Source organism: Pseudochaenichthys georgianus, chromosome 18, assembly GCF_902827115.2.
Source record: "Pseudochaenichthys georgianus chromosome 18, fPseGeo1.2, whole genome shotgun sequence".
In the NCBI taxonomy this organism is placed as follows: Eukaryota; Metazoa; Chordata; class Actinopteri; order Perciformes; family Channichthyidae; genus Pseudochaenichthys; species Pseudochaenichthys georgianus.
The window spans coordinates 12777487-12789664 of NC_047520.1; the positions used below are offsets into that span (position 1 = coordinate 12777487).

The 12178-nt window shown below is 43.1% G+C and overlaps 1 protein-coding gene across 1 annotated transcript; it reads right to left on the reverse strand.

The window, feature by feature from the left end:
- Positions 1-259: 259 nt before the first annotated feature.
- Positions 260-2654, reverse strand: LOC117463808 (uncharacterized). Its single transcript, XM_034106271.1, has 5 exons — positions 2595-2654; positions 1751-2455; positions 1519-1638; positions 1392-1426; positions 260-1303 (listed from the first exon to the last, which is right to left on the reverse strand). The coding sequence occupies exons 1-5, from the start codon at positions 2647-2649 to the stop codon at positions 1184-1186; spliced, it is 1035 nt and encodes a 344-aa protein (XP_033962162.1). The 5' UTR covers positions 2650-2654; the 3' UTR covers positions 260-1183.
- Positions 2655-12178: the final 9524 nt, after the last annotated feature.

A 12178-nucleotide genomic window follows, 5' to 3' on the forward strand; every position in this document is an offset into this window, starting at 1 on the left:
CGTTACTTTAAGACAGTTTTATTGATTAAAGGAAAGCTAAACTATTGTGTGATCTGGTGTAGATTATCTTCATAATTCAGTATAAATGGTAAATTGCATAATTTAATATATCTTCTTGTTTTATATCAAGCGAATCAAACTTGCTTTCAGTATTAGAACTGCAATGATCCTTTTTTTTTTTTTCGTTTTTCCCTATTTTATTTTGAAAAAAATAAATTCCTGGTTTGACTTCCTGTCTTGTGTTTTTCCGTAGGTGTTCCTGTGCTGCCTTTGCCCATCTTCGTACCTGCTTTGAATCAGCCTTATTAGTCTTTCCAGCCAATCGGCTTCTTCTCTGTTTCCAAAGCTGTTTTGATTGGCCTTATTAGTTTCACCTGTCCCATATTAACCCTGCAGAAACCTGACTTTCTGTCCACCTGCACTTCACCCCCTCATCTGATTAGTTTGTATTTAAGTTCTTCTTTTCTGTTCAGACTGTTTTGTCGATCAATCTCATGTATAACTGAACTCCTTTTGTAGTTTTAATTCCACTATAGCTTTTAGATTTTCATTGAGGTATGGTTCTGAGAATGAACGTCAAAGTTCCGCCCGCACTCTTTTGAAATATACACAATTCGTTTTTTGGGGTTTAGAAAAATCTAAAAATGTATAAAAGTTGTTCTGAAGATTGTTTAAAACTGAGATATGGCCTTTGAGGAAGTGAACACACATGCTCATTATATATTTGTCTCATGATCAAACAGTTCATTTAATAAATTAGCCCCTTGTGATCATGACATGACATACAAAGGACATAAGAATGCACACAATTATTGCGTTGTCCAAAATATGTATGAATGAAACTAAGGTATGATTAGTATACACAATCATATGTTCATATGGCAACGTTTTTAAGGGCTTAAGGAAATCTTGTTTGTATCATCAAAAACCGTCCAATATTAACTACATCGCCAAGCTGTGAAAAGCGGTCTTGTCAATCCGGCATACTACATGAGGGGCATCAGGACTTTTGGCATGGGGGATAATTCATGAGATGTAAATACGTTCTTGGCTGCATCTTTTACACTGCAAACCAATAAGATGTACACAAATGTATCTCTTCATTACTTATACATTACTGTATTACTTTTAAAACATGACTAAATCCAATGTTGTTTAACATAAGTAATGAAACATGGTTTGTCTACAGCTTGACACTAGAGTACACACATTCATCATTGGGGATGTTCCTCTGTCGTCTTGATCTGTTGGGCACATGGACACTTACAGCAGCATAATGGAGGCTGTCTGTGTTCCGGAGACCCTGTCAACAAAATATGAAGAAATGGATCAGGATCTTGAATAGAAGAAAATTCTGCGATAACATTTTTAATTTATGAGATCATTTTCACCTCTGTATTTGCTGTAGATAATCTTGCTTCAGACTCTGATTGGTAACATGGAGAAACATTATTCAGTAAAGAGTTGTATTGAGTGAATGCAAGCTTCTGGAAGAAAAAAACAATAGGTTGAAGTTACCTGTTGATTGACAGTTGTTTCTCTTTTTCATCTTGTACACTAAGAAAGCCAGTAAAACAACCAGAATGGAGTTGAACGCTAAAGCTCCACTCAAGAAATACACAAGAGAGTCGACCTCATCTGTAGAGAGTAAACACCAAAAACGGAACGGTCAGCTTTTATCTTGTTGTTCATTTTAAATCGCACTTGGCCATAATGTACTCTTCATTAAATAATCTAGTAAATAGTTTACCTTCAAAGTCGAGCTTGGTCCCGTTTCCAAACAGTATGTGTCCACATGAGGCGACAGCACAGTAGTAGGTCCCAGCATGAGAAGGATGCAGGCTCTCCATTGGCAGGTTGTACACACAGGTGTGTGTATGTGTGTTGGGTTTCCTCTCACACTGATCATTCCTGCCTCCACGGGTGTAAATGAGTCCTGGAGAGTCCTCAGAGTTTTTGAACCAGTAAACACTGTGTTCTCCATCACAGCTGCCAGTGTGCACTGTACAGTTCAGAGTCACAGAGTCTCCTGACTGGATGATCTCAGATGCTGACTGATGGACTGAAGGTGGGATGTTCAAACCTGAACCCTTAACATCGATAAAAGAGCCTTCCGCAAAATCGAAGACAAATTTGGAGAAAATTGCGCAGTAGTAGGTAGCTGAGTCGGAAATGTGCACATTTGAAATTGTCAACTGATTTGTACTATTTCCTCTATCCAGTGTGAAGCGTGACTTGTTGTTGAATTCATCATAAAAAGTGGGTCTTGCATCATACAGATAGACGGAAGAGATGAGCCTCAGTTTCTGTCCCAGAGTTTGTTTGTACCAGTAAATCCAACTTGTATCACCAGCTTTATAGTAGCATGGCAAAGTCACATTTGCTCCAACCTTAGCTGATATAAAACGTTTATCTTGACGAACACGTGAAGATAGTTTCAGATCAGTCGTCTGAGCTGAAATAAGAGTGAAATAAATACACAATTAATAAGATTGGATGAATTCAGCAAGTACTGTAGTTTACATTAAAACATATTGAAAGCATTTCAATGAAAAGTTGCTGAAAAGAAAAAGCTGCATTAAAATACAACTCACCGATTTTTTCCAAGAACAAACACGTCAGATATAAGACCAACTTTGGAGACGTCATCTTGTTCGAATTCTTGAGTTGAGTGAAAATTATCTTGAAACCTTGTTCACTCTTAAGACACAAGACTGCGTTTCATTGGCCAGCCTGAAGTGACATTGTACATCCTACTTTAAAAAAACTTGATCACATGTTCACTGCCATCTATAGTATCAAGTTTGGTTCTTGAGAAGATTCACTTGGTGAAAGGTACATGAAGAACACAATAGCTCTTTATCTTAGTATCATATTTAAAATCATGGAGAATAAACTGCGTGTACACATAGTGTTCACCATAGTAGTGCTGTGAATATAATATGAAAGGGTAACAAGTTAGTTGCAGATGTGCTTTAGGCTTCGGCTTGGCTAAGTTAATACAACAGGTTTGGTGTTACTTTAAATTGAATGGTATTTACTTGGATTGAGACACAGAAATTCATGTTGCCCCAATATATGTTTATGTGAGAAATGTAATGCATATTGGACAAAAGTGTCAAGTTACCAAATTATTCACATATACTGTTCCTGTGTTTACATGGGTCAGACGTACAGTATGTGGAAAATATAAATTGACAATAAAGCAATTGTATAATAATCTAATGTATATCTATTAGGGATTATTGAAGTTGTTCGAAAATAAACTCTTCTGCCATGGGCTTTTTTATGTAGGAGGTCTTATTAATAATTGAGACATCAACATTTTTTTTATTGTAGCCATGCCTTTTATATGAAACGAATTGCTTCAAATACTTGTTAATACCTATAATCAGCAATAATCCAAACAAAATATAATTAATTACACAATTATTTGTAGTTTTAATGTGACCTGATAAACATTCTTCCTATTAATGTAATTGCACTGCAAGTGATCTTTTAAGGAGCATCTATAGGCGCATTCACACTGCGGTACTTTTCCCACAAAGGTTCATGCGAACTTAGTTCATGCGAACTTAGTTCATGCGAACTCTTTAGTTCGCATGAACTAAGTACAGATCGCGTTCACACCGGAAAAAGTCCCTGGGGGTGGATTAGGCAAATGAAGCCGCTGACGTCACTTCTTCTTCTGCTTTGGGTTTACTGGCAGGCCGCAACCACTTCACGGCGTATACTGCCGCCCAAAGTCCCCGGCCGGAAGTCCCCGGAGTTGGGGACTGGCTTCAGTAGAAGCTGCTGGGAGTCCCAGCAGCTTCTACTGAAGCCTTCCGAGTAAATCGCCAGAACGCCGACACCTCCTCATCTCCACAGCTCCCATGTTTTATTTTGTGTTGCCATAAGTTAGTCTCTCTGCGTTTCTGCGCTGCGCTAATGCTAATAATGCTAATGCCAGGATAAAAAATGGCGGCTTCACAAAACTTTTTGGGAGTTTTACGGGGCGTGGTTTGCAATCCGCCCAGCCAATCAGAAATATAGCTCTTTTCTCACAAAAGAGCTGCTCGAAAGTCCCTGCTCTCTAGCAGGGACTTTCGAGGGGGTAAAAAGGTTCGCATGAACTAATTTTAGTACCGGCTCTTTTTGGTGTGAACGCGATCATGAACTAAGTTCGCATGAACCTTTGTGGGAAAAGTACCGCAGTGTGAATGCGCCTTATGTAAGTTTGCAAACAGAGTTACATCCTCCTAAAACCACAAAGGCTGCTACACGAAGGTACTTCACAAAAAGGTCTAAAGGCCATGACACACCAAGCAGTCACCAGAGGACTCGCCGATGCCGGCTGTTGCCTCGCGGTGTTCTCCTGCGTCTTGGCCATGTGTCGCACAGGAACACACCGCAAAGACTTCAGTGCGTGAGTGGCAATAACTCTCCTTACCAGCAGGCGGCGGTAGTGTGTATTCGTTATTCAAAAGAGGCAACAACCGGAAGACAGAGAAGAAGAACAGACCGTGATATAAACAAACTGTCACTACCAAGCCCCCAGAAAGTGCGCCGGAGTCGAGAAGTCTGATGAGAATATTTGTGCTGGTCAAACGGCGGTACTACACTTCCTTTAGGTTGCTGGGCCCGGAAACACTTTTTCCCATTGACTTACATTGGGAAAGAGTGGTCTGTAACTCGTTGGATAATTTTTTTTAAACTAAATAAACTACCCAGTATGAACACTTGTATAGCCCTTATTAAAAACATTCGTTCCTCGAGTTGTAAAAATGTGCTAATAACGTTATTCTGAGAGTTATTTCCCTCGGCATTATGAACGCGCATCTAATCCACGGGACCGCGCCGCCCGGCACGTTCATGTTACGTGTTCAGCACTACATGAGTTTCTCTTTACCCATGGATGCACAATAACAACGGACCATATCGCCTTACTGCCAGCCCACGGAGCTGTAATAATGGATATATTGCACATGTTTGCTGCACTTCATCATTTGTAAAATGTTATACTACATGGGCTGTATGATGTAAATCTTGTACCGTAAATGTTGTATTAAATAAAGTTAATATTACCGACGTAGATTAACGTTCCTGTAGCTTCTTATTGCACTTGCAATTGTTTTAGTTACTTGTGGGCTACTTAACATGAATAATCACAGTTACTATCCTTTTACTCCATCACATTTAAAAAAGAAATAGGCTATTGTTATTTTAACTCCACCACAGTAATCCATCATCAGCTTTACTTTTTAGATAAAGTTTTAACTCACAATTGATCATAACAGGCTTCAACATATACATTTTAATATATTACCAAGTGGTTTCATGTACAACCCACACAAGTATCATGCTAAATGAAGCTCTGTTGCTTGGATATCACTAGATCCTGATGTCAGCGTAATATAAAAGTACATAACGATTGATGTGTTTATATATACAGTCTATGTGTGTAATTTAGCATAATTTACTAGCTAGCTGCTAGCTGCTAACTGCCGCCTCGTTAATATAAATCCAGTACCATGCTGTCATGAACGCGTGATGCTGTTACGTGTACGCAAATTCACATGCTTAATGTGAACGAGCCTTTTGGGCGGCGTGGTTAAAGTTGCGCATTCTCTATGAGTGCACATACGGGTACTTCTCAGGCATGCCGGGTAATCTGTGACGTTTCGCTCTCTCAAAAGTTGGGCCATTTTGTCATCATGCCCCATTGAGAAACTCTCATAGGAATGAATGAGGCCCCGCCTCCCACGCTGTATCCAGTTCTTATTATACATACATGGTCACTGATCATGGATGTATAATAAGAAATAAAAATGGACACTTGACACAGTGGCTTTTAGCAAAGCTCAAAAAGAAAAACCTAGAGAGATGAGTTATTGTTATTACAACGTGACTTCACTATTATTTAACAATTCTTTTTATTGGGTTATTTTATTTATAACAAAACAATACCCTGAAATGTGTGTGCCATTAGTTTGGGGTGTGGTCAAGTGTGAGAAGTACATTGTAGACACATTGTGATGCTCTATTCAGATGCTAAAGACATACTTCTAGAAGATTCAGAACACTACAAAATATAATCAAGACATATTTTATCATGTATTATTATAGGTTAAGATAAAAGCATTATTGATCCCATGGTGAATTTCATAAGCTACCCAGCAGTATATCATGTAATTTCAATTAGCTCCTCCTTTACCAGCTGCAACATTAAGGTGATGAGCACATCAATAATTATAATACAATATATATATTATTCTGTTATTATATATTATTTTTTATCTATTCCTGTAATATTATATTTTATTATAATGTTATGTTCATTGTGAAGCACTTTGGCAAACCCTCTGATTTTAAACTGTGCTATATAAATAAAGTGTATTGGATTGTTATTGTTATATTTAACACTGTAACCACCAAATGAATGAACATAATGTTTTTGTAAATGAAAGAAGCAAGAAACACTTATTTGTAGTCAACAAATAAAATAGTTACTGTGATGGTGAGGTTCGAAGTTCTCCTTCCTTCTTTTGTAGGGCTCTAAAAACGGCAGCCTGGTTATGATCCACTGCTGTCTGCCAGTCCTTTGTGCTCCACAACTAGTTTCCTGTACCGGGTGTACTGGGTTTTCATAGAATCCCAATTCTTCCTCAGCTCTTTCTCTGAAGCACACAAATAAACGATGTAAGCATTGTGGCTAGTTAGCATGTCCAATTCATGTCTATATGCAGTGCCAAACTGCACAGCTAGCAACAAGATAACAACAAAACACAAGGTTGAAATAACAAATTACATTTCACGTTAACGTCACTGTACGCTGGCAAACAAAAAAAGCCAACAGTATCTGCTAAAGAGCTCAATTGATGAAAAAGATAATCTTACCCGAGAAACCAAGTTGCGTTTCAATCTCTCGCCAGAGTCCGGTTTTCACTACTCGGTTCGAGTACCTTTTCTCTGTGATGTCGTACAGAGCTGGCCTCTCCTGAAGCAGGTATTCGTTTCCGTCATTACAGATCGCCATGACGAGATGAAAATGAATAGCAGTCTGTGTGTGCCTTCTTAAATCGTTTGTTTACGTCCCTCACTTCCGTTTCTCTTCTCATGCACTGATTCGCTAGCTAAACAGCCAATCAGAGTGATTGCTTGGTCCGACTTGGTCCGACTGGTCCGACCCGATGCATGGCCGATTCAACATGTTGAATCGGCCATGCATTGGGTCAGGTAGTCCAAATTAGGCGTGTCACGGCCGACGGTGCGGGACACACCAAATTGAGTTTGGGCGACAGGACACGCTTCGTCTTCCGACTAACGAAAATGGCCGAAATCGGCCTGGTGTGTCAGGGCCTTAAGAGTACCTACTTTTGAACCAGAGCACCCCACTGTGACATCCCGATGAAGCAGAAAAGGTCCCTCTGCTTTACTTTTACCTGTCTGCACTATAAGCCCCCCATTAAATCAAGAGATGTAAAATGTATACTTTATGCACACTGTATTATTTGTGTGAGTAATACTTAGTAGATTGAAACGTTTGACCAGTAAATATGCATTGCACATACTTTGCGTGTCTTGTATGTTGTAGCCAAACAGCATCTTCTTGTGCTGAAAAATGAAGATAACGCGGAAGTGGGAAAACAAAATTGCAGTTAATTGAATGGCCACTTGAGGCTAGTTCCAATACCAAATGAATCCCCTTTGACCTCCATGTTGTGTGTCACTCCTCTTAAATGTGCTGCAACTGATCTTCCAATTTCTGATCACTCATTAATATCCTTTACTGTCACCTTAACACTGTCCAAACCAAATCTGTCACGTGTTATTTCCTTCCGCAACATCAAGGATATTAATGTAACTACACTCTCCAGTGGCATTGAGAACCTCCCATCCATAAATTGTTCATCCCCGCCTGATGAACTGGTTTCTCATTACAATAACAATCTTCATAAACTGCTCAATACCCTGTCTCCTTTAAAAACCTGGTCTGTTTCTTTCCCAAATACACACCCACTTGTCTGACAATAACCTGTACGAACAATTTCTATCTGGTTTCCGCCCCCATCACAGCACAGAAACAGCACTGGTGAAAATCACTAACGACCTCCTCATGGCAGCTGACTCCGGACAATTAACTATCCTCATCCTCCTTGATCTTAGTGCAGCTTTTGACACCATTTCCCACAGCATCCTCATTGAGAGACTGACCTCCATCGGGATTACTGACACACCCCTCCTCTGGTTTAAATCATATCTCTCTGGCCACACTCAGTTCATCCAACTCAAAACCTTCAAATCACAGCCACTTCCAGTCACGACCGGTGTTCCCCAGGGCTCTGTCCTGGGGCCTCTTCTTTTTATCATCTATTTACTTCCTCTTGACAATATCTTCCGCTAACACAACATTCACTTTCATTGCTACGCGGATGACACCCAGCTCTACTTGTCCTCCAAACCAACCACCATCCTCCCTGTCTGACTGCTTACAGGAAATCAAATCCTGGTTTTCCTCTAACTTTCTCAAACTTAACGATAATAAAACAGAGGTTCTCCTCATTGGCACAAAATCCACCCTAACCAAACCTGACAGTTTCTCCATTACAATAGACAACTCTTCAGTCTCCCCCTCCCCTCAGGTTAAGAGTCTGGGTGTCATCCTCGACAGCACACTTTCATTCAAATCTCACATCAGTAATATCACTCGGTCTGCCTATTTTCATCTACGCAACATCAACTTCCTCCGCCCGTCCCTTAACTGTAACGACTGAATGAACACAAGTGGAGGACTCAATAGCACGACTTGGAGACAGAGGATTAGGATGCAAAAAGGTCTTTATATCCAAGGTTCGGTACACGGGAATCAGATACTAGAAAAACACTGCTGGAACGCTAGGAATAACAAAGACGAACTGGCACTGAAGGGACTGTGGATGCAGACTAAATAGACAGAGGGAGAGATGATAATGGGGCACAGGTGAGGCTAATTAGGGAAGGGAAGCAGGTGGAGTTCAATCAAGGGCAGGAAAGCTGAGACTGAAATGAGAGAAACACAATGAGAACAGGAACAATAACAAAAACATCAGCATGCTGGCTAAACCCTTACAGTACCCCCCCCTCTAGGGACGGCACCTGACGTCCCAGGTTGTTCAGGATGTTGACGTTGAAAGTCTTGGATGAGGTCCTTACTGACATTACTGGTGGAGACCCATGACCTCTCCTCAGGACCGTAGCCCTCCCAGTCAACCAGGTACTGACGTCCCCGGCCTCTAGGTCGAACTGCCAAGAGGCGTTTCACAGTATATACAGGTCCACCATCAATAAACCGGGGGGGTGGAGGGGGTCTGGAGGTGGGGACCAGTGGACTCACTTTAACTGGTTTGATGCGTGACACATGGAATGTAGGATAGGCCCTCAAGGATCGAGGTAGTCGAAGCCGTACTGCCACAGGATTTATGACCTTGGATACCGGGAAGGGACCCACAAAACGAGGAGCCAGTTTGCGAGACTCCACTCGAAGGGGCAGGTCTCGAGTAGAGAGCCACACACTTTGTCCAGGTTGGTAGGCAGGAGCAGAGATACGTCGGCGATCGGCCATCCTTTTATAACGGGCTGAACTCCGTAGTAGCACCTGGCGGGCCCGGCTCCAAGTGCGATGACATCGGCGGATGAGGGCTTGTGCAGATGGAACACTGACCTCCTTCTCCAGGTCGGGGAACAATAGTGGTTGGTATCCATTGGCACACTGAAAAGGTGAGAGACCAGTAGCAGAACTAGGCAAAGTGTTGTGTGCGTACTCCACCCAAATCAGATGCGTGCTCCACGTGGCAGGGTTCTGAGACACCAGGCAGCGTAGACAGGTCTCAAGCTCCTGATTCAGCCGCTCCGTCTGGCCGTTAGACTGCGGATGATGTCCAGAAGAGAGGCTGACTGTGGCACCGATGAGTGAGCAGAAAGCCTTCCAAAACTGTGAGGTAAACTGTGGGCCCCGGTCTGACACAACATCCCTAGGGAAACCATGGAGACGGAAAATATGGAACAACACTGCCTCTGCTGTCTCTCTGGCAGATGGCAATTTAGGCAGCGGGACAAAGTGGACCATCTTCGAAAATCTATCCACAATTGTCAAAATAGTGGTGTTACCTTGAGACGGCGGCAACCCTGTGACGAAATCCAACGAGATGTCAGACCAGGGGCGATGTGGCACTGGGAGCGGGCGCAGAAGACCAGAAGGGGGCTGACGGGAAGTCTTGTTCCGGGCACAAACTGAACAGGCTGCCACGTACTCCTTGACCGACCTCTCCATGGAGGGCCACCAGAACCGCTGCTTAATGAAGAACATGGTGCGGCGAACACCAGGATGGCAGGAGAGGAGGGAAGTATGTGCCCAGTGGATGACCTGTGAGAGAAGAGGGTCAGGAACAAACAACCGGTTCTGTGGGCAACCGTCGGGAACCAAAACATTAGCACTCGCCTGCCTGACCCTCTCCTCAATGTCCCATGTGACTGCCCCCACTACACAAGAGGGGGGAATGATTAGTGAGGGAGTGCGAGGAGCTGGATCGGAATCAAACAGGCGGGATAGAGCATCAGCTTTAGCGTTCTTAGAACCGGGACGGTATGACAGGGTGAAGTTGAATCGGGTAAAGAATAGGGCCCACCTGGCTTGTCTGGAGTTGAGGCGTCTTGCAGATCTGATGTACTGAAGGTTCTTATGATCGGTCCAGACTAGGAAAGGGTGCTCAGTTCCCTCCAGCCAGTGGCGCCACTCCTCCAAAGCCACCTTAATTGCCAACAGCTCCCTGTTACCCACATCATAGTTTCTCTCGGCTGGGGAGAGTTTCCGAGACAGGAAAGCACAGGGGTGGAGCTTGTTGTCCTTCTTTGACCTTTGAGAGATGACTGCCCCAACGCCCACATCTGAAGCGTCCACTTCGACCACAAACTGCTGAAGTGGATCAGGAAGTGTGAGAATAGGGGCTGAAGTGAAGCTCTTCTTAAGCCTCTGAAAAGCCTGTTCTGCTAGGGGGGACCATTGGAACTTCACCTTGGGGGAGGTTAAAGCATGCAGTGGGGCAGCCACAGAACTATAGTTTCTGATGAAACGTCTGTAGAAATTTGCAAAGCCCAAAAATCGTTGCATGAGTTTCTGATTGGAAGGTGTAGGCCACTCAGTGACTGCACTAACCTTTGCTGGGTCCATCTGAATGCTGTTCTCCGAAATGACAAATCCCAGGAAAGAGACGGTGGAGACGTGGAACTCGCACTTCTCTGCCTTCACAAAGAGTAGATTATCCAAGAGACGCTGCAACACCTGGCGGACATGTTGGATGTGGGTCGTCTCATCCGGAGAAAAGATGAGAATGTCGTCGAGGTAGACAAAAACAAACTGGTTGAGCATGTCACGGAGAACATCATTAACCAGAGCCTGGAAAACAGCTGGAGCATTGGTTAATCCAAATGGCATTACGAGGTATTCGTAATGGCCACAAGGGGTGTTGAAAGCAGTCTTCCATTCATCCCCCTCCCTTATCCTTACCAAATGATAAGCATTTCGAAGATCAAGTTTAGTAAAAATCTTTGCATCCTGTAATAGTTCAAATGCTGAAGAGATAAGAGGAAGGGGGTACCTGTTCTTTATGGTAATGTCATTTAGCCCTCTGTAGTCGACACATGGACGAAGAGTCTTATCCTTCTTGTCGACGAAGAAGAAGCCTGCTCCAGCCGGAGAGGAGGAAGGCCGAATTATCCCGGCAGCAAGGGAGGAGTCAATGTATTTCTTCATTGTTTCCCTTTCGGGGCCAGACAAGGAGTAGAGATGTCCCTTAGAGGGAGAGGTCCCAGGGAACAAGTCAATGGAGCAGTCATAGGGTCGATGGGGAGGCAGGGTGGAAGCACGAGTCTTATTGAAAACCTCCTTCAGGTCCCGGTAACAGGTGGGCACCCTGCTAAGATCCGGAGAATCAGAGTCTGCTGCAGCTTGGAGAGGGGTAGAGACAGCAGTAGTTAGGGCAACAGTCACATGGGTGGAGGGCAGAGCTCTCTCTGGAGCAGGAGCAGAAGGGAAACATGTGGCCAAACAATCCTTATGCCAACCCAAAACTCTCCCGGTGGACCAGTCCATGTGGGGATTGTGTTTTACCAGCCATGGGTAGCCCAAAATAAGAGGGTGTGAAGGAGAGTTAAAAAGATG